This window comes from Pelophylax lessonae, assembly GCF_965119305.1.
Source record: "Pelophylax lessonae genome assembly, chromosome: 4".
Classification (NCBI taxonomy): domain Eukaryota; kingdom Metazoa; phylum Chordata; class Amphibia; order Anura; family Ranidae; genus Pelophylax; species Pelophylax lessonae.
Genome location: NC_138771.1, coordinates 216207582 through 216235115, shown reverse-complemented (window position 1 = coordinate 216235115; position 27534 = coordinate 216207582). Strand labels below are relative to the sequence as shown.

Sequence of the window (27534 nt, the reverse complement as noted above, 5' to 3'; positions counted from 1 at the left end):
GAGACCATCAATCCCAGACATCTCATACCCGTCCGCAGAGACGAGTGTGGAACGTCCCTGAGGGACCTGACTTCCTCCTGAAGAGTCCTGAGTTTGTCTTCCGGCAGGAAGACCTTCGCCTGCACCGAGTCCAGTATCATTCCCAGATAGGGGAGACGAACCGACGGACTCAGTGTCGACTTTGGAACATTTATCGTCCAACCGAACTCCTGCAGAGTTTGCATTGTGACAGACAGGTCCTTCTCCAGACCCTGTCTGGTCGCAGACCGAACCAGAATGTCGTCCAGATACCCCAGGACAGAAATGCCCTGGGCTCTCAATAATGCCAGAACCGGTGCAAGCACCTTGGTGAAGACCCGCGGAGCCGAGGCGAGCCCAAAGGGCAACGCCACAAACTGGTAGTGATCCTCCGCAATGGCAAATCGAAGGTACCTCTGATGACCCTCGAATATGGGGATGTGAAGGTACGCATCCTTCAAATCGATGGAGGCCATGAATTCCCCCGGAACCAGGGCAGCCACCACCGAGCGCAGGGATTCCATGCGGAACTTGCGAACCCGCACAGAGCGGTTCAGAGCTTTCAAGTCCAGAATCGGACGAACCTTGCCCTCCTTCCTGGGCACGGTGAACAGATTGGAATAAAACCCCCGAAATCTGTCCCGATGAGGCACCGGAACCACCACTCCCTGAGCCCTCAGGTCCCGCACCGCCAGGTGCAGATCCCGCAGGCGCTCTGGAGACAGTTGAAGATTTGAGGGAAAAAATCTGCTCTCCGGCCGAGAGAGAAACTCGATCTTGTAACCAGATCGAACGATTTCCAGAACCCATCTGTCCCTCACACGGGCCAACCAGGGCTGAAGAAAACCGAGCAAGCGTCCCCCCACCCCAAAACTGGGTGAGGGCGCCCCTTCAGGCCGAACTGTTATGGGCCGCAGGTCCGGATTGACCGGACTTCTGTTTCCCAGACCAGGGCTTCTTCTGAGAGCCTTGGCCCTTGAACGGTTTGCCCTTGTAGTGCGGCCGAAAGGCACGAAAGGACCCCTGAGGGGGCCGAAAATGAGCATGCTTCTTCCCAGAAGCCCCCTTAGCCTTGGGGAAATGGGGCAAGAGAGTGCTCTTACCCCCGGTAATCCCCTTAATCAACACATCCAGGGACTCCCCAAAAAGGCGAGACCCATCATAAGGCAGATTGGCTAAGGTTTTACGTGAAGATTGGTCCACCGACCAACATTTCAACCAAACCAGGCGGCGAGACAACACCGCCACGCTGTGCACACGCGCAGCCAACGGAATCAGGTCCAGGTCCGCATCACACAGATACATGACACCCTGGTGGATCTGATCCACCATATCCAGGGTCGCCGCCGAGGCCGAATCGGCCACTAGGACGCGCCTAAGCATCTGCGTCCAACTTGCGATCGCCTGGGCCGCCATGAGAGAAGCAAACAGAGCCTTAAGCATGGAACCCGTAACAGAATAAGTATGACGGGCAAGAGACTCCAGTCTCCTATCCGTGGCATCACGGAAAACAGGGGATCCCTCTGCAGGGATCGCAGTGGCTTTGTTCAAAACCGCAATAGCATGATCCACTGGCGGAGGCACACACCACCGTTCATCAGTGGCAGGCGAGAAAGGATAACGCAGCTTAAATTTACTTGGTACCGCAAAAGGCTTGCGCAAATCGCGCCATTGGTCCTTAACAGCGCGTTGAAAATCAGCATTGCAGGGAAAAACCTGCGGCGTCCTGCGTTTTCTCTGCGTCCCATAAGCCGCCAAGGCAGCTGGGGGACACACCTCGTCCTGCAAACGTAGCGTCTGCTTAATGGAAGCAATCAACTCATCCATGATTGCAAGCTCTTCAGGCGAGCCAGGGGGAGAATTATCAACCCCCTCAACTTCAGCCTCTACCTCAGACCCCACTAGATCAAGAGAGGAGCGGGACCCCGATAGGGGGGTCCCCGCCAGAACAGCCCCATCACCTTCACCCTCAGAATCAGAGGACAGAGCAACTCTGGGCCGTTTAGTAGATTGAGCAGCCACCAGCATTTGCACCTGTGCAGCAAGGCCAGCCACAATAGTGGCTAAATCCCCCCCTGGGGGGGAAACAGCGGTCCCCTGGCTTTCCACCAATACTGTGGGAAACTTGCCCTCCTGAGAATCCATTGCCCCTGTATGCCAGACAACCAAGGGTTAACTGCCCCCTTACAGCAAGCGCGGCAAGCGCAGCCCACCGCACCACACTCAGGCACAATGAGACCCCCACAGGGAATATACAGACTGAATACAGGCAATGGAACACAGGAATAGAAGGATAAAACCTGAGGAGACTCCGCTGCTGCTGCTGCCTCGATCGGTGCTTCCAGGAGAGAGGAAGTGATGCTGCCAGGGCGCTCTATGTAAGCCTATGGAGGCTACAAGAAAATGGCCGCCGTGCATGTAAACCATGCGGCCGGAGCGGGCGCCGGTAAAATGGCGTCGTTTGGCGCCGAAATCGCCGCTCCACAGTGCATAAAATCACACACAATATTATCCCATTATATGGATACATGTTAGATCGCCGCAGCGATCGCTGTATATGCCCCAACATGCCATTAAAAACATGCCCCACAGCACACAGCTCCTCACACTGCCCAGCCTGACATACTCAGTGTCATACAGCTCCCCCCCCCCCTTGCAGCCCACAGCATGCAGCCGAGAGATAGGGAGACAAGCAGTGTGATTAAAGGCAGGTTACACAGTCCCAGACTGAGACCCCCCCCAGACAGACAGGTCCCCACATAGATACACTTACCTCACATGGCGTGGGGAACCCGCACAGGCGAACAAGCCGCTGCACATGAGGCAGGGAGAGTCGCAATTCAAGACGCACACAATGGCGGTTCAGAAACCGCACAGCGTCCGGTGAGGTAGCCACCTCACCAATCATCCCTGCACCGAACAGGGATGGGTCGTTCACTGTGCCAGGAGCGTTACCTGGCTGAACGCTCGATGGCAGACTGGGAAGCCACTGACCCACGACCTGCGACCAGGGGGATCAGCCCGAGACCCAGTCCGCATGATCCTCTTCGTCCGAAGAACTAACTAATGCTGACAAAAATAACAGCTAAGTAAAGGTAGAGAGAAAACTCAAACAAAATATCAAAAAGAAGAAAGAGTCTGGGACAAAAAGTCCCAGCACAGAGAGAGCCAGCCACTCCTGACAAGCTAGACATTAAAACTGAGATATGGTTGCAGGAAGTAGGAGGGTATTGACTGAGGGGACCACCCCTTGAGGGTGGGATATGTTAAAGCTTTATTGTTAACATATTCTGTTGCCTAGCTACTCCTTCGGAGCAAAGTCTAATACCCCATATGTGACGAATATGAAGAGGCGGCGACTGTCGGAGGACGTAAGAGAAAAATCCTTGCCTCTGTGGGCGGCTACCTTCTCACAACTGGAACCTGCCTAAGTGTCTGTCTCCAACCTACCGTCGGGCAGACTTCCTTGTCCTACAGCGGACACTCAATAGTCCTTTTATAATAGCTTCACAGGGCAACACAGTCCTTTTGTTTCTTTCACATCAACAGTTCGTCTTCTCACCTTTGAGACGTATTCACCCTTGGTTACCGTCCCGGGCACACATCACTCCGGGGGGTCTTCTCCCAGGCCCACACATCCTGTCGGGAGGCACACGCTGACTGTCCTCCTGCTCCCAGCCCACATGGCTTCAGGATGCAGCTTCTGGAGGCAGCAAACAATAGGACTTTCTCTGAACAAATTATAGAGCCTTAACTCCCTCATTCTGAACAGGTGAAGGCCTTTCAACTTCCTGCTGGCTAGCTCTGTAGCCAACACCCTAAATTAATTAATGGACTTTCTAAATCAGGTGGAAATGTATCTCCTTCCTGTGACTACATTCCCAGATTTAGCTGACTTCCTGTCACACTATGTAATACAATGGGGGAAAAAACATGGATTTTTGTAAGATGTTACCGTAAATTCCTTTTCTCTGATGTCCATCAACAGACGCAGCCTCATCTACATGAGCTGAGTGGGTTTATGCATCAAAACATTTGACTACACACGCCCAGGCGGCGTACAACCGAGGCCTGATAGCGAAACGGCAGCAATAGCAGCACTCAGCGTTCTAGTAGAATGTGCTTTCACAGGGAAAGGAGGAACCTGACCCTTGATTGAATAAGCCTGAACAACGACTGCCTGATCCATCTCGAAATGGTCGCGGCAGAGACACAATCGTCCAAACCTTTGCTAGGACCGTCCGGAAGGACACAGAGTCCGACTTCCTGAAGGGCTCCGTAACCACCAGATAAACCCTTATCGCCTGAACCACATCCAGAGAGTGCAAGGCAACTTCCTTGTGATGTTTAGGCTTAGGACATAAGGAAGGCAACACAATGTCTTCATTCAGGTGAAAAATTGACAACACCTTAGGAAGAAAGGACGGATTAGGGCAGAGGCCCACTTTATCCCCGTGGGCCACCAAATAAGGTGAATGACAGGACAACGCCGCCAACTCAAACTCTGTGGGCAGAAGTGATAGCCACTAGGAAGGCAACCTTCTGCGACAAAGCAGAGAAATCTCCCCAATATTCTCAAAACTGAGGCTACAGCGATTCACACCATGAAATGTATGATTTCCACGTACGATGATAGATCTTCCTAGAGGTCGATTTCCTGGCCTTCAAAAGGGTAGGATTCACCGAATCCGAGACACCTCTATCCCTCAACATCTTGCTTTCAACAGCCAAGCCGTTAAAGCCAGCGACCGTAAAGCAGGATGGAAGATCGGTCCTTGAGGTAGAAGATCATCCCCACAGAGGAAGACGCCACGGAGGATCCACGACCATTTTTACCAGTTCTGCGTACCAAGACCACTGAGGCCAGTCTGGAGGCAACAGAATGACCGTAATGCCTTCCATCGTCACTCGGCAAAGAAACGTCAGCAGGAGAACAAGCGGGGGGGGGGCATGAATCAGGCGATACCAACTCCAAGGAGTCACCAGAGCGTCTGTGGCGTTGGCTAGAGGATCCTGAGACCTGGCCACAAACCTCTGAACTTTCTTGTTGAGGCGAGACCCAAACAGATCCATCTCTGGAGTCCCCCACCAGGCACACAGGAAATGAAACACCTCTGGATGCAGGGACCACTCCCCCTGATCCAACACCTTACAACTCAGGTAATCCGCTTCCCAATTATCCACACCCGGGATGTGGACCGTGGAAAGAGCCAGAACATTGTGTTCCACCCATAGCAGAATCTCGGCCACTTCCTTGGCCGCCAGGGCACTCCTGGTGCCCCCTTGATGATTGATGTAAGCCACAGCTGTGGCATGGTTCGACTGGACCTGAACCGGAGAGCCGCGTAGCCAACTCGTCCAGTGAAGCAGACAGAGCTTGATTGCTCGCAGTTCCAGGATATTGATCGGTAAGGAAGACTCTATCGCCCAAGTTTCCTGGGCACAGATCTTCCCCAGCACTCCACTCCAGCCCGATAGGCTGGCGTCTGTGGTAATTACCGTCCAAAACAATGGCAGGAAGGACTTGCCTTGGCAGACTGGAGCCACCAAGAGAGCAAACTTTGTGAGATGGCTCAACCGAATCTTCCGATCCAATGACTGAGGATCTCTGTTACATCTGGACAGAATCTCCTTCTGCAGCTGTCTCATGTGAGATTGAGCAAATGGGACTACTTCGAAAGGTCGAGACCATCAGACCCAGGCCCCTCATGCAAACCTGCAAGGAGGATTGCTCGGTCTCCATCAGCAACCTGACCGCCCCTTGCAACTTGGTGATGGAGATGGTGATGGAGATGTTGTCCAGCAGATTCGAATAAGAACCTGCTCGCAACAGATCGTCCAGGTACCACACAATGGGAATACCTCGGCGATGCAACAAGGCCAGCACAGGTGCCAGGACCTTGGTAAAAACTCTGGGAGCGAGGCGAGACCAAAGGGTAATGCACAAATTGAAAATGCTCCTCTGCCACCATGAAGCGGAGGAATCGCTGGTGTCCCTCGAATATGGGGACGTGGAGATGCGCATCTGAGATCGATGGAGGCCAGAAAATCCCCGATTCAAAAGATGCCACCACTCACCGAATGGATTCCATTCTAAACTTTTGCACCCGCACAAAGCAGTTCAGAGCCTTGAGGTCCAGGATTGGACGCACTTTGCCCTCTTTTCTGGGCACAGTGAACAGGTTTGTATTCCTGCGGGGGAACCGGAACAATCACCCCCTGAGCCAGGAGATCTCGCACAGCCTCCCGCAGATCCTTCAAACGCTTGGGAGACAGGTGAAGATTTGAGTGCCGGGACCGGAATTTGATCTTGTACCCGGAACAAACCAGGTCGCGAACCCAATCATCCTGAATGAAGGAAGTCCAGGGTTCCTGAAAGAAGCGCAAACGTCCCCCCACCCCTGGGACAAGTGAGAGCGCCCCTTCATACTGAAGAGGACTTGTCTGCAGCACCGGACTGACCGGTCTTGGTCTTGCCCCAGGGCTTCTTAGCACCTCCAGAAGTTCTGAATGGCTTACCTTTTTCTTGCACCCCGGAGGCACAAAAAAAACATTTGTGAGCAGAAAAAGGAGGGACCACACTTAGCATGGGAGGAAGAAGAGTACTCTTCCCACCAGTCAGTCCTTTGATCAACTCATCCAATGAGTCGCCAAACAACCTGTCTCCCCAAAAGGGGAGATCAGCTAAGGCTTTTTTTAGAAGCTTAATGTAGAATTTAAACCCGCGCTTAGGAACAAAATAAGTGCAATATGGTGTAAAAATATATTGGAAAGATTTTTGCAGCTGCCCTTTGAAAGGTCTTTGAAAACGCCCTTGTAGGCGGGCGAAATACGTCGACGCACTTCCAGGTACGGTAAACCACGACGTCACTTCCTGGAGTCCGTGGAACGCACACCGGCTGAACTGCGATATTATATATTCCTACATGCGCACCTATATTTTATCCTTGTGAGTATTTCAATTTAGTAATTAATAAACTTCTAATTCGGGCTTTACTATGCTGGTCCCTTCATAAAAGAAGGGGATCTACTTGTGTATTTGCCTTGGAGGAGTCCTGTATATTGGATATATCATAAGGCTCATTTGACCTTCCAAGAAGGTCCAGCAGCTCTGGTGAGTGAATTCCCAAAGGGATTCGTGGCACCTTGGCACTGATTGCACTCATCATTTGTTTATACAGCTATATTGGACTGTCTTAAAAATTTTCTTACTTTATATTCAGGACTAAATCAACTTTAGGCTTTCCAGTGCAGCTGAAAAGCGAGGCCAGAAACTGCGATCCGGACTGTCCGGGAGTCGCACAAAGTGGGTCTGAGGGTGATATTCCAGCTTGGGGCTCCATAATGCAAATCGCAAAAAAAAAAAAAATGGAGCACTGTCACTTTAAGAGCACCGATCGCAATATCCACAGCCAAGCGCAGCCTTTGGCAGGGGGACCCCTTTAACTCAAACTGATATCAAAAAAGTGTAGTAATATGCCCGCAGGGACCCTCAATTACATTACCACCTCAGACACTCTTCCTCCTGAATTCACCCAGCATGAGAGAAAAGCAGGAAGTGACCTCTGCACTGCAGCAGGAAATTACCACACAGGAAGTGATGTCGCCTGATAGGGAAGTACTGCCGAGTACAGCACAAAGGCTACACAAAGATGGACGCCCATACAAAGTAATAGGAAGCTGCAAGGAAAATTGCTGCCCCATACAATCTATGGGAAAAAATATATTGCCCACATCTAAGATGGTGGCGCGCACACAGCTTACCATGCAGCTAGGGTCCGACACATGCAGGCCTCAGGAACAACAGGGACAACAAGCAAGCCCAAGGTACCATTTTAACCCCCCCCCCCAGAGTGCCAGAGCACTCCAGATACACAGTCTTCCACACAGTCTCCACAGGGAAAGGGAAGGACACACAAAACCGGGCACACCAGGGGGATCTCCTGGGAGGCGCAAATCCTATTATCCCCAGAGGAGGGCCCACATGCCCCCAAGGCCAGCAGGGGCAAGGGGGGCACATTTAATCACCATACCATAAACCGGGTGGGCTCCACTCTGGGCAGACTGCCTCCCACCAGAAGTGGGGGTGCTGCCAACCAGTGCGCTGCGGACTCAGGGCGTTCCAGGTCGATGCATCCTGGCGAGGCATCTGCTCGCTGGCTCATCCCCCTCCGGACCAGGGGCACCATCGTGGCTAGGCCTAGGTCGAAACTATAACCTGCTCACGCTCGTAGGCCAGACTGGGGGGACCATAAGGATCTAGATTATTAAGTACGAAGCCCCAGACAGCATCGTTGCTTGTAGATCACCAGGAAAATTCTTCCCTGAACACTAGCTAGCAAGTGAGTAAAGAGAAATAAAAGAAAATATTCTGAAAAGAATAAAAAAAACTGAGACCATGGTCCCAGCAGGAAACCTAGGTCCTACTCCTTCTCTAGGCAGAAACAAACTGATGTGCTGAGTCATGCAGTGGGGGTTTATGCCGAGAGAGACAGCCCCCCGGATGCGTGTAGTCAGTTTTTGATGCCTAGACTACTCCTGATGGGAGGAGCATAAACCCACTCAGCTCATGTAGATGAGGCTGCGTCTTGTCGATGGACGATCGAGAAAGAACGCATTTATCCATAGCAAAATGGTGGCCCCCACGGCGTGCCATGCGGTCTCTAGGACTCCCAAAAGGGGTCCCTAGAAAGGGACCCCCACCAGGACCAACCACCCCCATCAAAAAGGCGCCACAGTGGCCGCAATATTTCAACCCCCCAAGGTAGGAACGTGCACAGGGTAGAGGAAAAAACTGAGGGGTTTGGGCCTAGTCCCCCCGAGAGGCCAGGGGAACCAAGGGAGCCCCAAGGGTCCCACCATTCCAGGGATACGGCCCACATCTGCCCGAGACCGCTAGAGGTTTTGGGGGGACAATTCTTCACCATATCACGATACCAGGTGGGTGCCACTCCAAAACAGACCACCTCCCACCCGGGATGGGGGTGCGCCATGACTCAGGGCGTTCCAGGTCGATCGCGTCCCCACAAGATATTTCACTCGCAGGCTCGTCCCTATCCGTCGGGGCACTGTCGTAGCGAGGCCTAGTTCTGGACTATAACCTGCTCACGCTTGCTGGCCAGGCTGGGATACCTTAAGGATCTAGATTATCCACTCCGAAACCACAGCCGGCTGTTGCTTGCAGTTCTCCAGGAACTAACTAGTGAGAATAAAAAAAAAAAATAAATAATAAAATAATAAAAATTCCCTATTTATAGCCAAGACCAAAGTCCCAGCAGGGAGCCAGGTCCTATTCCTAACACTAGGCAGAAACACACTGCAATCTGAAGCAGAGTGTGTGGGGTTATGCCTGCAGGGACAGCCCCCATGGGCGTGGTAAACTTTTTTCCTGCCTAGTGCCTATTCCTGATTGGAGGAGCATAACCAATGGTAATGAAGATATGGAGCTGTGTCTGTCGATGAACGATAGAGAAATGGTGTTTAGTGTTTCAGTCATCCTTATTGCTCTGAACTCCAGGATGTTACCTTCCACCAGTGATCAATGCTCCTGGAACTGTGAGGGACTGAACGCTCCTCCCGAGCTTGAAAAACTGACATCTGTGGTTATCACTTTCCAGTGATTAGGAAGAAAAGCCTTGTCCATTGTTAAGGCTTGGCTGGATATCCACCAAGCTTGGGAATGCAGTGCTTGGCTGGACAGGAGCATGGATAGGTCGAGAGAAAGGACATACTTTTTCCCCACCCCCAAGCCCATGCAAAAACCAAACACCAAAGTGAACCACAAAGAGTGCATGTGAACACACACACAAAAAAAGTGCACCAGAGTAGAGCTGCACGATTCTGGCCAAAATGAGAATCACGATTTTTTTGCTTGGAATAAAGATCACGATTCTCTGTGTAACATCTTTTACATTATAAAAAAAAATTGGGATAACTTTACGGTTTTGTTTTATTTTTTTATTCATTAAAGTGTATTAATTGCGTTTGAAAGACTGCTGCGCAAATACAGTGTGACATAAAAATTTACAACAATCACCATTTTATTCTGCAGGGTCTCTGCTAAAAAAAAATTATATAAAATGTTTGGGGGTTCTAACTACTTTTCTAAGAAAAATAAACTGATTTAACTTGCAAGCAACAAGTGTAGGAAAGAGGTTAAACTTCCTTCCTCCGGCAGAGGGAAAGAAAAGATGCAATGTAATCAATTGTGTTTACAGTTCAGTGGGAGACTAATGCGGATAGGCTTTTGCGGGAGGCTTTTTTTTTTTTTTTTTTTTTTTTGACAGCTGCTCCCTCACAGCTATGTAAAGAATCGAGCAAGTGTCATGTTAAGATCGTCAGGGGGAGTGAATCGCGATCTCGATTCTGTTACGATTAATCGTGCAGCTCTACACCAGAGTGCGTCTTTGGTCTCCTGAAGAGGATGGGCTGCTCCCTGGCCCCCCAAGGCACAAGACTCCTGATAGGGCAAGGCAGGGGAGGAAGGAACCTTATGGCGATGCAACCTCTCCCTAGACTTCAGAGTACACTACATCACCATCCGTGAGTTAAAGGAAAGAGGACACATAAAATGCAGGGACAAAACATGAGTGGACAGTAAAAAAAAAAAAAAAAAAATGCCAGTGCTGTGGACAATGGCTAGGCCTTGCAGCCTGGTAAAAAAAAAAAAAAAAAACTTCCCTGGCCTCGGCTAAAAGGCCTACCCTATGAGATGTAGTGCAAGATAAAAAAAAAGCTTCAGTGCTGTGGCCTAGTACAATTTCACACAGTGAACAAACCCACAGTCCTACTTCAGCACCCCTTGGGAAGCCACTCTCATTCCCAGGGGGCAATGACAAGGTGAGCCCTCTGCCTTTCCATCCCTCAGCAAAGTGTAAAAAAAAATGGATTTTTGACTTCTACTTTAAAATCCTTTTCTCTAAAGTTCATTGACAGACGCAGCTTCATATCTTCTTGACCATTGGGTTATACTGCCCCCTACAGGAGTAGAACACTAGGGAGGAAAAAGCTTTACCACGCCTATGAGGCTGTCCCTGCAGGCATAACCCCACACATTCTGCTATAGCCCTCAGTTTTGTTGCAAGCAGTGTTTTAGAAGACCACAACCCCATTCCACTCATAAATAGAGGGGCGGGTGCTGCATCTGTCAATGAACTTCAGAGAAAAGGATTTTACGGTAAGTCAAAAATCCAGTTTTCTCTATCGTTCATTGACAGACGCAGCTTCATATCTTCTTGACCATTTGGACATCCCAATGCAGTATTTGCATGAGGGGTGGGAAAAAATGCAAAAAAGAACGTAAAAGAACATAATCTCCCAAGTTTAAATGTAGCCAACCAGGTAACAGAGCTCAACAAGAACAACTGGAGCTCACCCAGAAAAAACATACACCCTCAAAGAAAAAAAAAATGCATCTTTTAGACAGCAGCCTGCAAAACCTTGCGGTCAAAAGAGGCATCCAAAGATACCAACACATCTACTTTGTAGAATTTTGTGAATGTGTGCAATGACGACCAAGTCGCCACCTTGCAAACTTGCATCACTGACGCCTGATGGCGAAAAGCCCTGGAAGCGCTCAGCGCCATAGTAGAGTGCGCCTTCACAGGGATAGGAGGAACCTTACCCATCAGCAAATAAGCCTAAACTACCATCTGTCTGATACATCTAGATATGGTTGCAGCCAATCCTTTAAGAGATCCTTCGGTAAGGACAAATAGAGCATCTGATTTTCTGAACGACTCAGTAGCAGCCCGGTAGACTAATTGCTCGCACCACATCCAAAGAATGCAATGTAATTTCCTTGGAATGCTTGGGATTAGGACAAAGTGAAGGCAGCACAAGGTCTTCCTTCAAATGAAAATCAGAAACCACCTTAGGAACAAAAGACTGATTAGGTCGGAGTACCACTTTTTCTCTGTGGACCACCAGATACGCCGCCAACTCAGATACTCTGCGGGCAGAAGTAAAAGCTACCAAAAAGGCAACCTTCTGAGACACGTTAAGCAGAGAAATCTCCTAATGTTCTCAAATGGAGGTTTTTTTCAAGAACAGATAATACCAAATTGAGATCCCACGGAGGTAGCAGGGATTGTCCCAAGGGAGCCATGTGGCGAACGCCCTGAATAAAAGTGCGAATCGGGGCATGCGTAGCTAAAGGGCATCGGAAAAACACAGCCAAAGCCGACACTTGGCCTTTGATAGTGCCCAAGGCCAACCGCTGTGCAACACCATTTTGAAGAAAAGCCAAAACCCTAGCCACCGGGAACAAGCGAGGGTGCACCTTCAAAGATTCACACGATGAAATGTACGATTTCCATGTACGATGATGATCTTCCTGGAAGTAGACTTCCTGGCCTTCAGCAATGTAGGAATCACTGAATCAGAAAGACCTCTATCCTTCAATACCTGGCTTTCAACAGCCACACCATTAAAGCCAGCGACTCCAAAGCAGGATGGAAGATATAAATATAACAGCTAAAATAACAGCTAAGACCGAAATCCCAGCAGGAAACTAGGTCCTACTCCTAAACTAGACAGAAAAACTGAGGGCTATAGCAGACTGTATGGGATTATGCCTGCAGGGACAGCCCCATGGGCTTGGTAAAGCTTTTACCTGCCTAGTGTCCTACTCCTGTAGGGGATAGTATAACCGATTCTAGGACAATATCCCCCCAGACAAATATCCCCCCCCCAGACAATATCCCCCCTCTAACCCTATGTCCAGGGGGATGTTTTCCGGGGGGATATTGTCCGGGGGATGTTGTCCTGGGGGGGGGGGATATTATCCGGGGGGATATTGTCCCAGGGGATAATGTCCGGGGGGATATTGTCCTGATACCCGTATAACCCAATGGTCAAGAAGATGTGAAGCTGCGTCTGTCAATTAACGATAGAGGAATCAGGAAGCGCTGGGCCCCTCAGAATACTCCACAACAGGGAAATACTCCCCCCCCCCTCCCCCATCTCTTACAGGGGATGATTTTACAGGGAAGAACCCTCAGGAGCCCCATCATACCAGCAAGGATAGTATACAGCCAGTCATCATAGCAGGCAGCAAGGGCAACAAAGAAGCAGCATACTTTTTCCAGGTCAACAAGATGTCAGAAAGCAGTAAAATGTCTGACCAGTAGTGTGATAGTAACACCTGGTTATTCACCGGAGACTAAGCTCTGAGTGTTTGGGTTTTAGTGCCAAGTTTGAAAAGTTTTTTTCTAAACACAGATTCCAAAACAGTTTTACAGTAACGGCCAAACACAGGATAACCCCGTCCTACCTATTCATGTTGCTGGACTGTATAAAGTCCAGGCTTCATTCATCAAGGTGAGCATACCTCAGAAGGAATCTTCAGGGACTGGTTTCCATATAGATGGACCATGTCCCTGGATCGGTACAGCACCCTGCAGCTACCTTAACACGTTGCAGTGCCTAGGTTAGACCATGCAGGGTCCAGTGCCCTAAGAAACATTACAGGCCGTCCCCACAGCGTGGAGTCCAGGTACAGCTCCCAAGGTTTTACCGAGGTTGAGCCTATCCAGATACGCTGCTTCGATGTTGGCATTAGAAGACAGTAAGGATTGATTGAAGAAAGCTGAACATTAAAGCATATTAATAAACAAGCCAAGTGTGATTGTCTCCACTGAGAAGAAAAGGTCCATCACCTTCTGATAGTAGCACAAAACTGAGGACTCAGAGTGGGGTATGGTTCTTTGGGACCCTGCCTGGGTATGCTTAACCCATGGTGTATGAATACTTTGTCTGCATTCTGTACTGATTAAGATGGCATAAGGAACACTTATTTCCACCAGTAATACACTATCTACCATGTTAGGTTAAAAAGACATACCTGATCTAAAACATTCAATAATTTGCAGTATGCCAGACTTGGAAACCTGTACAGGTTGTTGTAACAATGGTGGGTCCCCAGGTTCCACCGTCGATTCTGTAAAAACAAAAATAACATAAAATATAAGTTGGTGTTTACAAATCATTTTATTAGATAAAATTGAGTCAAAACGCGCATTAACAAAGCGTTGTTTGAATTATCACACAGGGTGACTGGTAATTGGAGCACATTGAGCAAATGGGTACAAAGGCAAAATAGACAGTATACAAACAAAATTAAAATGCCATACAATAGATCCTAAAAGACAAAACTGACACAAATAGAGCCGGTAGGGGGGCCAAAATTTCAAAAGGTATTACCAGTTGTCCAGAAACGAAAACATTAAATAAAATCTGATAAGAGAGTGTATCCTAGAGTAAAACACCTGAAAGGGTTATTGCTAAGTGATACTTCATTCAACAGAGGTTTCAATAGTCCCATGCATTATTAAATAATACCATGAAATCATGGATAGTGTGATAAATATTCTCCTTTAATTTGATTATCGCCATCATAGGCATAACCTGGGCCCAAGGGGTTTCGGAGGAACGCCAATGTAGAGCCAAAACCCATTGAGCTACACTAAATAAAAGTATATAACAGTCTCTCATGGGTTTGGGGTGGGGTACATCAGGGATAGCGTCAAACAAGAGGCACATTTGGCAAAGTAAGAGTAATCAGAAAACCTGCTATACAGGCAGTTTTGTATGTGATCAGTTGTCATAAAGGGTGTCATTTTTTGCAACTTTTTTGCAAAAAAGGTATGGACAAAAGTGCCCTATGTCTAGGCAACTCCTGGAACAATGAGCAGGGATAGTGATGAAGGCATGGATTTTGGTGGGGGGTCATGTACCACCTTGTATGCAGTTTTAGTGCTGTCTCCAGGACTAAAATGAATAAGTTTGAAAGTATTTATCTACATTTTCTAAAGCACCATGCATGACAACTATAAAGCACAACTAAAAACGAGCACAAGACATTCACATGATACCTACCGTTTGTTAACAGTCTTTGTAACTGGAATATGTACACATTATAGGGATTCTAAAAATACGTGATATTACCTGTAAGCTGTAGGTTTCCCACTAATACGTTTAATAAAATCTTAATTACACATAATAAAAAAAGTCTATGCGTTAACAGAAAAATACAACCTACAACCTCCATTTTCTACCCCTGACTGTTCCTGTAATTTTGAAATCCAAAAAAATTGACTATAGAAAGCGACCCCCTATTCTCTTCTACACTTTCCGCTCTTTATCGGACATGTGGATGCAGCACACTTGTTGAAATTCTTGAGAAAGAAAGAAAAAGAAAAAAGAAAAAAAGAAAGACCCAAGCACAGCGTTTCCCACAGTTCGAAGCCCCCATTGCCCTCTAAGGAGCTTCTACATGGCCTTAAAATTATTTCCATTTGACTGCTAAAAAGTAAAGCTAAAAACTCTTATGCACTCCATAAAACAACCCCTTAAGCGTGTGGTTGGCAACCAATGTGCCATAAATATTGTGCTCCTTACCTCAGTGGCAGGTACCAAACTGTGTGTGCTGCAAAGTTTAAGTGTTTTTTTTTACGAGAATAGCAAATGTTGGCTTGATTTACTGGTACAAAGTAAATGCCAGTTTAATGGCAAGCAGTGGGAGGAAACTATGATGGGTTTTCAAACCGGTCTCTCTCAGGGTAACAGAGGAGCAGAAAAGATTTCCTTTTAGGCATTGGTAAAACAGAAGTTCCATCATGTACTTCCAGTCACCATGCTTGTGGTTCTGTGGCTAATTGAATACAAAAGGCTACTAAAGACGGTCTTGTAGTTGCTGAGGAACTAGTTGTAGTCTAAGATGTTACCTTAACCACTTGCCGACCGCCGCCCGACTATATACGGTGGCGGTCAGCCCCTCACAGGCAAAGTGACGTACCGGTACATCACTAGCCTGTGAGCCAATAGGGGGCGAGCGCGCGTCGCCTGAGGCGCGCTCCCACCCCCGCTCGTTCCCTAAGCAGCCCACGTGTGTGACCGGCGGACCAGATGTCCGCCGGTCACTCGCGATCGTCGGTAGAGAGGGAGAAAGGCAGGCGTCCAATGTAAACACAGCCGCCTGTCACTCTCCCCTGTTTAAAAGCACAGATCATACGGTCCTGCTATGTAGGACCGTTGATCTCTGCTGTTACACACACAGCCACATCCAATCAGAGTTAGAAGCACGCCCCTAGGGACACACTTAACCCCTCCCTCTCCAATAAAGTTAACCCCTTCCCTGCCAGTGTAATTTTTACAGTAACAGTGCATATGTATAGCACTGATTACTGTAGTAATGTCACTGGTACCCCCAAAAGTGTAAAAAATGTCAGTCAAGAGATCTACCTGTCGCAATCCCAAAAAAAAAAAAAAAAAAAAAAAAAAAAAAAAAACCGCACAGGTGATCAAATACCACCAAAAGAAAGCTCTGTTTGTGGGGAAAAAAAGGACGTCAATTTCATTTGGGTACAGCGTCGCACAACCGCGCAATTGGTCCGTTAAAGTCACGCAGTGCCGAATCGCAAAATAGGCCCTGGTCAGGAACGGGGTAAAATCTTCTGGGGCTTAAGTGGTTAAGAAGACTGAAAGGTTTAAACTATTTTAGGAGGCAGCTGGATCTTCATCTATTTAGGTATTCGCTTTGCAAAATAAAGGTAAATTGACACAGCTGTATTGTTTCCTAGACTCTATTACAAGTTCATTAACTGAGCATATTACATAAAGTTGCTCTTTAGGCTTTTAGTACACCATTTTCAATAGAATAAATAAATTACAGCCAAAAAATACTTGTGAGAGACTAGTTTAAAAAGAGGATTACTCAAGAAAATGAAATAAAAAAACAGGAAACCACCTGTATGCTATGACACATCAGCAATGATTTTCTATTCAAGTACAATGGCATGCAACAGGTAAGCAAAACTAGACTTCTAAACAAACCACAGATGACCCCTTTTTCATAACAAAATAGAGAAGAGAGAGAATGGCGGCAAGCATACACCAAATTTTTTTAAGGTGTGGAAAAATGAACTGCACAAAGCAAGTAAAATAATATACGTTTTATCAGAAAATGTACACTTTCTCCTTACACTGGCTGCTCTGCTAAACACAAAGGGGCATATTTATAAAGCACTGCATCTAGCATTCACCAACAATTTACTGCAAGTAAAAAAGAAAGACAGTGATCGATTAATCACAAAGTAGTAAGGTTTGGTTCACACTGATGCGACATGGAATCCGACTTGCGAGACCCCAAGTCGCTTGATATGTCAAATTCAATGTTTCCTTATGAGAGCGGTCTAAACTGATGCTACACAAGTCGCTCCGATTTTAGAAAAGGTTCACGCCCTACTTTGGTCCAACTTGGGTGTGATTTTTAGCCCTTGTACAGGCTTCTAAATAGCATCCAAGTCGGAAGGAAATCGCAGGGCAAAGTCCCAGGCAACGTCGTACGACTTTGCCGTCGCAGCAGTGGGAACGGAGCCTAAATGCTTTGTGAAAAATCACATACACTGCTTTATAAATATCTTTAAGGCCGGGTTCACACTGGTATGACATAACTATTGTACGACTGTCGACCCGACTTTGCCCTGTGACATTGGTCCTACTTCCATCTGACTTGAACACGATACGATTTTGCTCCGACTTGGAGATAGTCTGACTTGTCCCTTGACCAAATAAAACAATAATCCCAGTGTGACAAAATTTATTTTCCTGCTGCTGTAATTATCATTTTGGATGTCACAAGTCCGATGGTTAGGACGAGGATCTGACTTTGATCTGACTTCAATGATGTTGAATGAGCTGAAATGGACCAAAGTAGTGCAGGAAGCATTTTCAAAGTCGGACGGACTTGTGTTGAACGAGTTAAGACCGCTCTCATTAGGGAACCATTGATTTGTACACATCATGCGACATGTGCAGCGGGTGTCAGCAGACATGTCACTGCTGACATCAGCTGCCCCATAGGGGTGCATGGAGCATCCGATCAGGTCAGCCTGAAAAACTGACAGGCGGTCCTGATCGGAAAGCCTTTGTGAAAGGGCCTTAGAAAGAGGGAGGTGAAACCTCCATTAATCTACATGTAATTTCCCACCCCATTGTGTTTAGCTGATTAGGGGGAATGGCGAAGGAGGGGAGCTGTCATTTACCACTGTGAACACGCCAACATGTGTGACTCTATAGTCAAAAGGGCTGCTCAGATGTGATCACAAGGAAATTCTCAGCATAGAATCTCCCTGAAAATTGAGCATATGCAGAGTTGCCACTACAGCTGCTAAGTCCCTAGCTCAATTGGGGACATGAACAGAAGGTGGCGATAGAGGGCACCAGGATCAATCAGGTTTTTTGAAGAATACAGAAAACAAATTCAGTGATTTGTATGTATGAACAACATGTAATACACCATTTATTTTTTTGGAAAAATTATTTTGATTGCTTACTGTAAACACACAAGCAGAAAAGAAATCACAAAAAACAAACCACCACCCCCAAACCCCCCAACCTCAGTGCAATGTCCAAGTGTGACAACACTTATAGAAAAGTGCAAAGGAGTATCTTCCAGGGAAAAAAAAAAAAAAGAAAGAAAAAGAAAAAAAATCAGTGTGGCGGTGTCTCTCCCATACAGACTCTTACTCAGGATCATGGACCAGCTTCCCCCACCGCTGCACCTCTACTCATCTTCTGCTAAACAAACATAAAAACTTACAATGAACATGGTTTCATACATTAGGGGACCACAAGCCACCCCTCTAAGGGGACCACCACCCACAGCGGCGGCGGACCACAACCACCTCAGAGAAGAGTGGATGAGCTCTCAGTCCAACCCTGCCATACTTTCTGAAACTTCTTAAACACATCCTCTATTCAGATACGTTGCTTTGTAAAAGGGTAAAATCTTGTTCACAAGAGATTTCCAGTATTCATTCGATGGCGCTTCAGCCTTCCTCCAATGCAGAAGAATAGCCTTACGCGCATAGGTAATCGACAACAAGGTTCTTTGTGCTCTCAGGGGTGCCAGTTCCTCCACCAAATCCAACATACATGCGGTCAGCGTCAACAGCACCTTTAAAGTGGTGACCTCCACCAGAGTCCCAACCACCCCCTGCAAGAACCTCTGTATGAGCAAACAGTGCCAAAAAACATGCCCGAAATCTGATGGAGCATTCCGACACCGCCAGCACTCCACGGAGCCCGAGGCATACATTCCAGCGATCCAGGCCAGCATATAATACACCTGATGGAGAATCATGTATTGTATAAGACAATCCCTGGACGACACCAAGCATCTAAAGGGCTGATCCCATGTAATAAACCATTTATTGATAGTTTTTTTTTATGATGTGGGTTTAATGACACTTTAATAATTATGCTAGAAAATGTGTGCTGTAAATTGCCTGCCATTTTGCTGAAGCTCAGAGCCCTTTTAACAGGAGTAAATGATAAAGCGGAACTAAATTTAACCGTTTCAAAAACCAGTTACAGTCCTGAAATGCTGGGATTGCCAACTGCTATATTTTCTTGTATCCTCAACCAAAGTGTCTAACCATAAAATGGCTGGTGTCATAACGGATTACATGTGCAGCACCATGGTAGTTGCGGACCAAACAGAAGCAGCTTCCTTGGTAAAGCATGGGTGCTCAACCCGTGGTCCTCCAGCTGTTGCGGAACTAAAAGTCCCATGAGGAATTGCAAGCTGACCGTTACAAGCATAACTCCCAAATTCAGAGGCATGATGGGACTTGAAGTTCTGCAACAGCTGGAGGGCCGCGGTTTGATTAACCATGTTGTAAAGGATATGAGGGTTTAATTCCGCTTTAAGGCTGTCAGCAGATCGGCCTCTACAAACTCAGCAGTGCGTAAAAATAAGAGAGCAACTGAGCATGGGCAGAGCAGGGTGAGACAGTGTATAACAGGATTTTAAACAGTATAGACACTTATTTTTAATGTTTTACATAGCTATACCTGCAAAAGAAGTCAACGTGAGGTGATTGAGCAGGACTTAGTTTTCTGACTGAAGTTCCATTTTATGCTGCACTTTAGAACTACACTTGCATATTACTGCCCATCACCAAGCCTGTGTTTTTTTTTTTTTTTCTCCTTTAAAAAAGCTTTAGATTTACCCTCAGTGAGGTGAGCAAATGCTTCTTTTAATACCTTGAAAGTACTGAGAAACTGACTTGATTAAAAGGTAAAGCGGAGTTCCACCCAAAAGTGGAACTTCCGCTCATCTGCTTCCTTTCTTCACCCCCTCCGGTGTCACATTTGGCTACTTTTAAGGGGGGGTACCCGTTTTTAACAAGTACCCCCCTCCCCACTTCTGGGAGACGGCTCCATCTCTCGAAGGTTTGGCCCCTTCCCTCGCTGCCGAGCCAATTAGAATGTGCAGAGCACTTTACACATGGGCAGTAGTGAACTGGCTTCACTGTCGGTTTCCCGTAGAACGAATGGCAGTGGCTGCGGATTCAAAAATCGGCTGGGGTGCTGACATCGCAGGCTCCCTGGACAGGCAAGTGTCTATATATTAAAAGTCAGCAGCTACAGTATTTGTAGCTACTGACTTTTAATTTTTTTCCCCAGCTGGAACACTGCATTAGGTTGCTTTAGACTTCAGTATCACACGGTCAGAATGTTAACCACTTGCCGACCGCCACAAGTAGATATACTGCGGCGGTCAGCCCCGGCCAGGCAAAGTGACGTATATATATGTCACTAGCCTGTGACCGGCTTGTGAGCCAATAGCGGGCGACTGACAGTGGGGAGTCAGTGGACTACTGCTGCAGTAGTACACTCACTCACTGCAATAATTTTAAATCACTACTACAGTGACTGCAGTAGCGATTTAAAATATAGCAGCAGTGAGTGGCGCACTACTGCAGCAGTAGTCCACTGATTCCAATCCACTGTCTAGCTTTTTTTCTAGCAGTTTAGCACGGACTGCAGCGTGTGCCTGGTACATCTCGAAATGGTCGCAGCGGACTCAGCCAAACCTTTACGAGCACTGTCCGGAAGGACAAAGAGTTCAACTTCCTGAAGGACTCAGTAACCGTCAGATAAACTCTTATCGCCCAAACCACATCCAGAGAGTGCAAGGCAACTTCTTTGTGATGTTTAGGCTTAGGACATAAGGAAGGCAACACAATGTCTTCATTCAGGTGAAAATCCGACACCACCTTAGGAAGAAAAGACGGATTAGGAAGAAAAGACGGAATAGGGTCGAAGGACCACTTTATCCTGGTGGACCACCAAATAAGGTGGACAGGACAACACCGCCAACTCCGAGACTCTGCAGGCAGAAGTGATAGCCACTAGGAAGGTAACCTTTTGCGACAAAGAAAGCAGGGAAATCTCCCTAATATTCTCAAAAGGAGGCTTTTGAAGAACAGACAAAAAACAGATTAAGATCCCACGGAGGCAACGGGGATCTACTTGGAGGGGCCAGATGACGCACCCCCTGAATGAAGGTGTGAAAATGAGTAGCCAACGGACGTTGGAAGTAAAAAGGCCTTTGATAGTCCAACGCCAAGCGCTGCTCAACCCCTTTTTGCAAAAAGGCCAGAACCCTAGCTATCGAAAAAGAGCGAGGGTGTAGCTGCAGGGATTCACACCATGAAATGTACGATTTCCACGTATGATGATAGATATTCCTAGAGGTCGATTTCCTGGCCTTCAAAAGGGTAGGAATCACTGAATCAGAGACCTCTATCCCTCAACACCTTGCTTTCAACAGCCAAGCCATTAAAGCCAGCAACCGTAAAGCAGGATGGAAGATCGTTCCTGAGGTAGATCTTCCCGCAAATCATTTTCACCAGTTCTGCGTACCAAGACCGCAGAGGCCAGTCTGGAGCCACCAGAATGACCGGAATGCCTTCCATCGCCACCCGGCGAAGAAACCTCAGGAGAAGTACGAGCGGAGCGAAGGCATATAACAGGCGATACCGACCAAAGAGCCACCAGAGCGTCTGTTGCGTCGGCTAGAGGATCCCGAGACCTGGCCACAAACCTTTGAATTTTCCTGTTGAGGCGAGACGCAAAACAGATCCACCTCCGGTTTCCCCCACCGGGCACACAGGAGATGAAACGCTTCCGGATGAAGGGACCACTCCCCCCGATCCAACACCTGACGACTCAGGTAATCCGCTTGCTAAATACTCCACACCCGGGATGTGGACCGCAGAAAGAGCTGGAACATTGTGTTCCGCCCATACCAGAATCTCAGCCACCTCCCTAGCCGCCAGGGCACTCCTGGTGCCCCCTTGAGGTTTGATGTAAGCCACGACTGTGGCATTGTCCGACTGGACCCGAACCAGAGAGCCGCGTAGCCGACCTGTCCAGTGAAGCAGGCAGAGCTTGATCGCTCTCAGCTCCAGGATATTAAATCGGCAAGGAAGACTCTTACGTCGTCCAAGTTCCTTGGGCACAGAGCTTCCCCAGCACTCCACCCCAGCCTGACAGGCTGGCGTCCGTGGTGACCGTCCAAAACACCGGCAGGAAGGACTTGCCCTGGCATAGGACAGGCGATTGGAGCCACCAAGAGAGCCGTCTTCGTGAGATGGCTCAACCGAATCTTCTGGTCCAATGACCAAGGATCTCTGTTCCATTTTGACAGAATCTCTTTCTGCAGCTGTCTCGTGTGAGACTGAGCAAACGGGACCGCTTCGAAGCTCAAGACCATCAGACCCAGGGCCCTCATGCAAGCCCACAAGGAGGACTGATCGACCTCCATCGCCAACCTGACCGCCCCTTGCAACTCCTGAAGCTTGTCCAACGGAAGGGAGGAAGACCCTCGTCAGAGCAGAGTCGAGGATCAGCCCCAGATAGGTGACCCACACAGACGGAGTTAGGGCAGATTTGGCGACATCGATCGTCCACCCGAATACCTGAAGGGTGCGAATGGTGATGGGTACATTGTCCAGCAGATCCGAATGGGAAACTGCTCGCAACAGGAGATGGTCCAGATACCCCATAATGGAGATACCTTGTCGACCTAACAAGGCCAGCACGGGCTAGGACCTTGGTTAAAACTCTGGGAGCTGAGGCGAGACCAAATGGTAATGCCACAAATTGAAAGTGCTCCTCTGCCACCATAAAGCGGAGGAATCGCAGGTGTCCCTCAAATATGGGGACATGGAGATGCGCATCTTTGAGATAGATCGAAGCCAAAAAATTCCCGTTTCAAAGATGCCACCCCCGACCTAATGGGCTCCATTCGAAACATCTGCCCCCGCACAAAGCGGTTAAGAGCCTTGAGGTCCAGGATTGGACGAACTTTGCCCTCCTTTCTGGGCACAGTGAACAGGTTTGAATAGAAACCTTGAGGGTGTTCCAGTTGCGGAACCGACACATCACACCTTGAGCAAGGAGATCTTGCACAGCCTTCCGCAGATCCTTCAAACGCTCCGGAGACGGGTGAAGATTTGACTGAAAGAACCTGTCACCTGGCTGGGACCAGAATTCGATTTTGTACCCAGAACAAACCAGTTCGTGAACCCTGGAAGTCCAGGGTTCCTGAAAGAAGCGCAAACGTCTCCCCACCACTGAGCCAGGTGAGGGTGCTCCTTCAAGCTGAAGAGGACTTGTATGCAGCACGAACTGACCGGCCTTGGTCTTGCCCCAGGAGATTTTTAGCACCTCCAGAAGTTCTGAATGGCTTACCTTTTTCTTGTGCCCCGGAGGCACGAAAAAAACGTTGGCGAGCAGAAAAGGAAGGAGCCTGCTTAGGACGGGATGTCTTACCCTTGGAAGATTGAGGAAGAAGAGTACTCTTCTTCCCGTCAGTCAGTCCCCTGATTAACTCATCCAATGAGTCACCAAATAATCTGTCTCCCAGAAAGGGGATATCAGCGAAGGCCTTTTTAGAAGCTTGGTCAGCCAACCAGTTCTTCAACCAAACAATGAGTCTTAAAACAATGCCCACAGCCGAGACCCTGGTCCCCAAGGGAGCCCATGGACGCATCACACAGGAACACCAGAGCATGGATCACTTGGTCCAACATCCAGTTGTTCCGGAGGAACAGTCTCGGGGTCCAAAGACCCCCACATTCCCCCAATCCATTCCGTCACAGTCTGTGAAACCCACACAGACACAAAAACCGGTATGAAAATGGAACCGGCCAGCACATGAAGATGGCGGGAAAGGGATTCCAACCGCCTGTCCACTGGATCCGTAAAAACTGGGGAATCCTCCACAGGCACAAGGGTAGATTTGTTCCATCTGGAAAAAGGATGGTCCACTTTAGATGGCACCGTCCAACAGTTGGAGACCTTTTCAGTAAAACGATACTGGCGTTTAAAGCGTTTAGGCACCACTAAACACGTGCTTAACGCGCCGCCATTGGTCATTCACAATATCGTGAAAGGTGTTGGGGAAAAGGAAAATCTTGCCAGATTTTTTAGACTTTTGGGAGCCAAAAGCCAAACGCCTCCCTTCTGGCGTGGGCTCAGCCAATTTTAAAGTATCTCGCACTGAAATAATCAGGGCTGCCACTAAGGCGCGTTCCCGTGCTGAAGCTGAAGACATGTCCTCTTCACCATCTGACTGTGAGGACAGCGACCCCTCAGGTAGGGGAGCATCTAGGGCAACCCCATAAGCCTCTGAATCAGAGGACACCTCCATAGAAGAGGAAGGCAGCGGCCGTTTTTGGCTATCAACCTTTTTCATGACTAAATCAACTTTTGTCGCCAGGCTTTCCAGGGCAGATGAAATCGCGGCCAGCGACTGCTCCGGATTGTCCGAGAGTTGCACAGACTGGATCTGAGGGGGATTTTCCAGTTTGGGACTCCATAGTGAAAATAGCAAAAAACTGAGTACTGTTGCTTTAAGAGCGATGATCGCGGTATCTACCACCGATCGCAGCGGTCTGCAGGGAACCCCTTTAAACCAAACTGATAGCAGAAAGTTGCAAGGATATGTCCGCAGAGACCCTCAATACATTACCACCTCAGACACACTTCCTCCTGAATATACCAAACCATCGAGAGAAAGACAGTAAGTGACCTCTGCACAGCAGCAGGAAATGACCACACAGGAAGTGATGTTGCCTGATAGGGAAACACTGCCGAGCATAGCACCAGGGCTACACAAAGATGGACGCCCATAGCAAAGAATAGGAAGCTGCAGGGTAAATGGCTGCCCCATACAAGTCTATGAGGAAAAAAAATCATTGCCCACATCCAAGACTGCGGCGCCCACAGCCAGCGCACCTACACACGAAGGCCTCAGGAACCACAACAGGGACCAGCAAGCCCAAGGTACCGTGTCACCCCCCCCCCCACACACAGCGCCAGAGCACACCAGACACACAGTCCCCGCAGGGAGAGGGAAGGACACACAGACTGGGTACCGAGCAGAGTGGATATCTTGGAAGGCACAAATCCCATTATCCCCAGGGGAGGGCCCGCATCCCCCCCAAGGCCAGCAGGGGCGCATTTACTCACCATACCATTGACCGGATGGGCTCCGTTCTGGGCAGACTGCCTCCCACCCGAAGTGGGGGTGCTGCCAGCCGATGGGTATACTGCGACTCAGGGCGTTCTAGGACTATGCGACCCGGCGAGGCATCTGCTCGCAGGCTCGCCCCCCTCCGGACCAGGGGGCACCGTCGTGGCTAGGCCTAGGTCGGAACTATAACCTGCTCACGCTCGTAAGCCAGAAGAAAATTCTTCCCTGAACTAGCTAGCAAGCGAGTAAAGATAAATAAAAAGAAAATATTCTGAAAAGAATTAAAAAAAAAAAATAATGAGACCCGAATCCCAGCAGGAAACCTAGGTCCTACTCCTCTAGGCAGAAACAAACTGATGTGCTGGATTGTGCAGTGGGGGTTAATGCCTAGAGGGACAGCCCCCTGGGCATTCAAATTTTACTGCCTAGACTACTCCTGATGGGAGGAGCATAAACCCACTCAGCTCATGGAGAAGAGGCTGTGTCTGTCGACCGGCGATAGAGAAAAAAATATTTACTTTCTGCTATAAAAGCCATTAATGGTATTTTAAATGTGTTCCGACACGTTTTTTCAATACTCGTTTTGTACAGCCCACATAAATCACATGGACAATTATATAAACTACATGAATAGTATTACAGGTTATACATTCTAAAATGTCAGATTATTGTAAATCCCTTTTCACAGCGCTGTCCCTACCATGCTGCCACAAACACAATATATACCTTGAATGGACAAAAAAATACTTTGTGCAAAAATCTGCAAAACAAACGTCCCAATGCAGTCCAAAAAAAATAAACACAAAAAAAAATATATGGATATTATTTAACAGTCTTGCAAAGTGACATTGTGCTTAAAAGTTCTCCAAAATATGACTTCATAAGGTTCTCCAATGTAAAGTGCTTCTGTGCAGCTATTCCTGCAATGCACACAGCACTGTGAAGCAGGAATAGCACAGAAGCAATTTACATTTGAGCACCTTATGAAAGTCCTATTTTAGAGCATGTTAAGCACATTGACACTTTATAAGACAGACATAATCCATATGTTGTTTTGTGTGCATTTAATTTTTTTTGGACCGCATTGGGACATTTGTTTTGTGGATATTTGCACTAAGTATTTTTTGTCTATTCAATGCATATACTGTGTTTGTTGCAGCATGATAGGGACCACGCTGTGAATAGTGATTTACAGTTCTAACAATTGCCTATAGTTCTTAGCTTGGGCATTTGATGAGCAGCTGGCAGTCCCAGATGAACATTCATGCTCCTGAAGTGACAGCGCTTTGGTTAGGTTACATATTGTTTTTTTGTCCATTGAAGTAAAATGGTAGCGTTTTGTCTGATTGTTCTTAGCAGTAGTACAGGCGTTATTTTTTTTTTTTTTACAAATGAAAAAAACCTGTTTCCTATCATTAAAGATGGTCTCTTAGGGGGAGCCAAAATTTTCATAACCATCCTATCTCCAAAGGACAATGCTTTATGACATATAAAAAGAATGGATTTCTCAGTAACACTGGACCCAAGATTTTGTGACCATACATAAAATATGCCATTACTTCCGAAAAACAAACTTTACCCCTTATACTGACAATGAAAGACAGAAATATAACTCCATCGTTGGTTATTGGCTTCCTGTTGAGAGAGAAAGTAAGATTTTTTTGTAAGATCTTGCCGTAAAATCTTTTTCTCTGAAGTCCATTGACGTATGCAGCCTCATCATCAGCTGAATGGGTTAGGCTGCCCCCTGCAGGAGTAGTCTAGGCAGGAAAAAATGTACATGTACACGCCCACGGGGTTGTCCCCACAGGCATAACCCACACACACACACACACACTCAGCAAACCAGTTTAGTTGCAAGCAGTGAAGAAAAAAAAAAAAAACATCCCCAAATCAGAGGGGCGGATGCTGCGTCTGTCAATGGACTTCAGAGAAAAACATTTTACGGTAAGATCTTACAAAAATCTCGTTTTATTTTCTCTATCGTTCATTGACAGACGCAGCCTCATCTTCATCAACTGAATAGGACGTCCCAAAGCAGTGTAGGCATGAGGGAAGGGAAGAACACAACCAGAAGTAAACGTACACTCCAAAGGCTAAAAAGGTAGCCAACTGGGTAACATGAAGCTCAACCAAACAGGAGGTCACCCAATAAAAGACCCCTAAGAGAAAAAAAAATTTTT

At 47.7% G+C, this 27534-nt stretch overlaps 1 protein-coding gene across 3 annotated transcripts in view; it reads right to left on the bottom strand.

Annotated features, from left to right (window-relative positions):
• ZNF800 (zinc finger protein 800) overlaps window positions 1–27534 on the bottom strand; it is a 124216-nt gene that overhangs the window by 31488 nt on the left and 65194 nt on the right. For all 3 annotated transcript variants that reach the window (XM_082254771.1, XM_082254769.1, XM_082254770.1), the window contains one exon: window positions 13862–13957. In XM_082254771.1, coding sequence (XP_082110897.1) covers window positions 13862–13957 — 96 coding nt within the window. The remainder of the gene's footprint in view (window positions 1–13861; window positions 13958–27534) is intronic.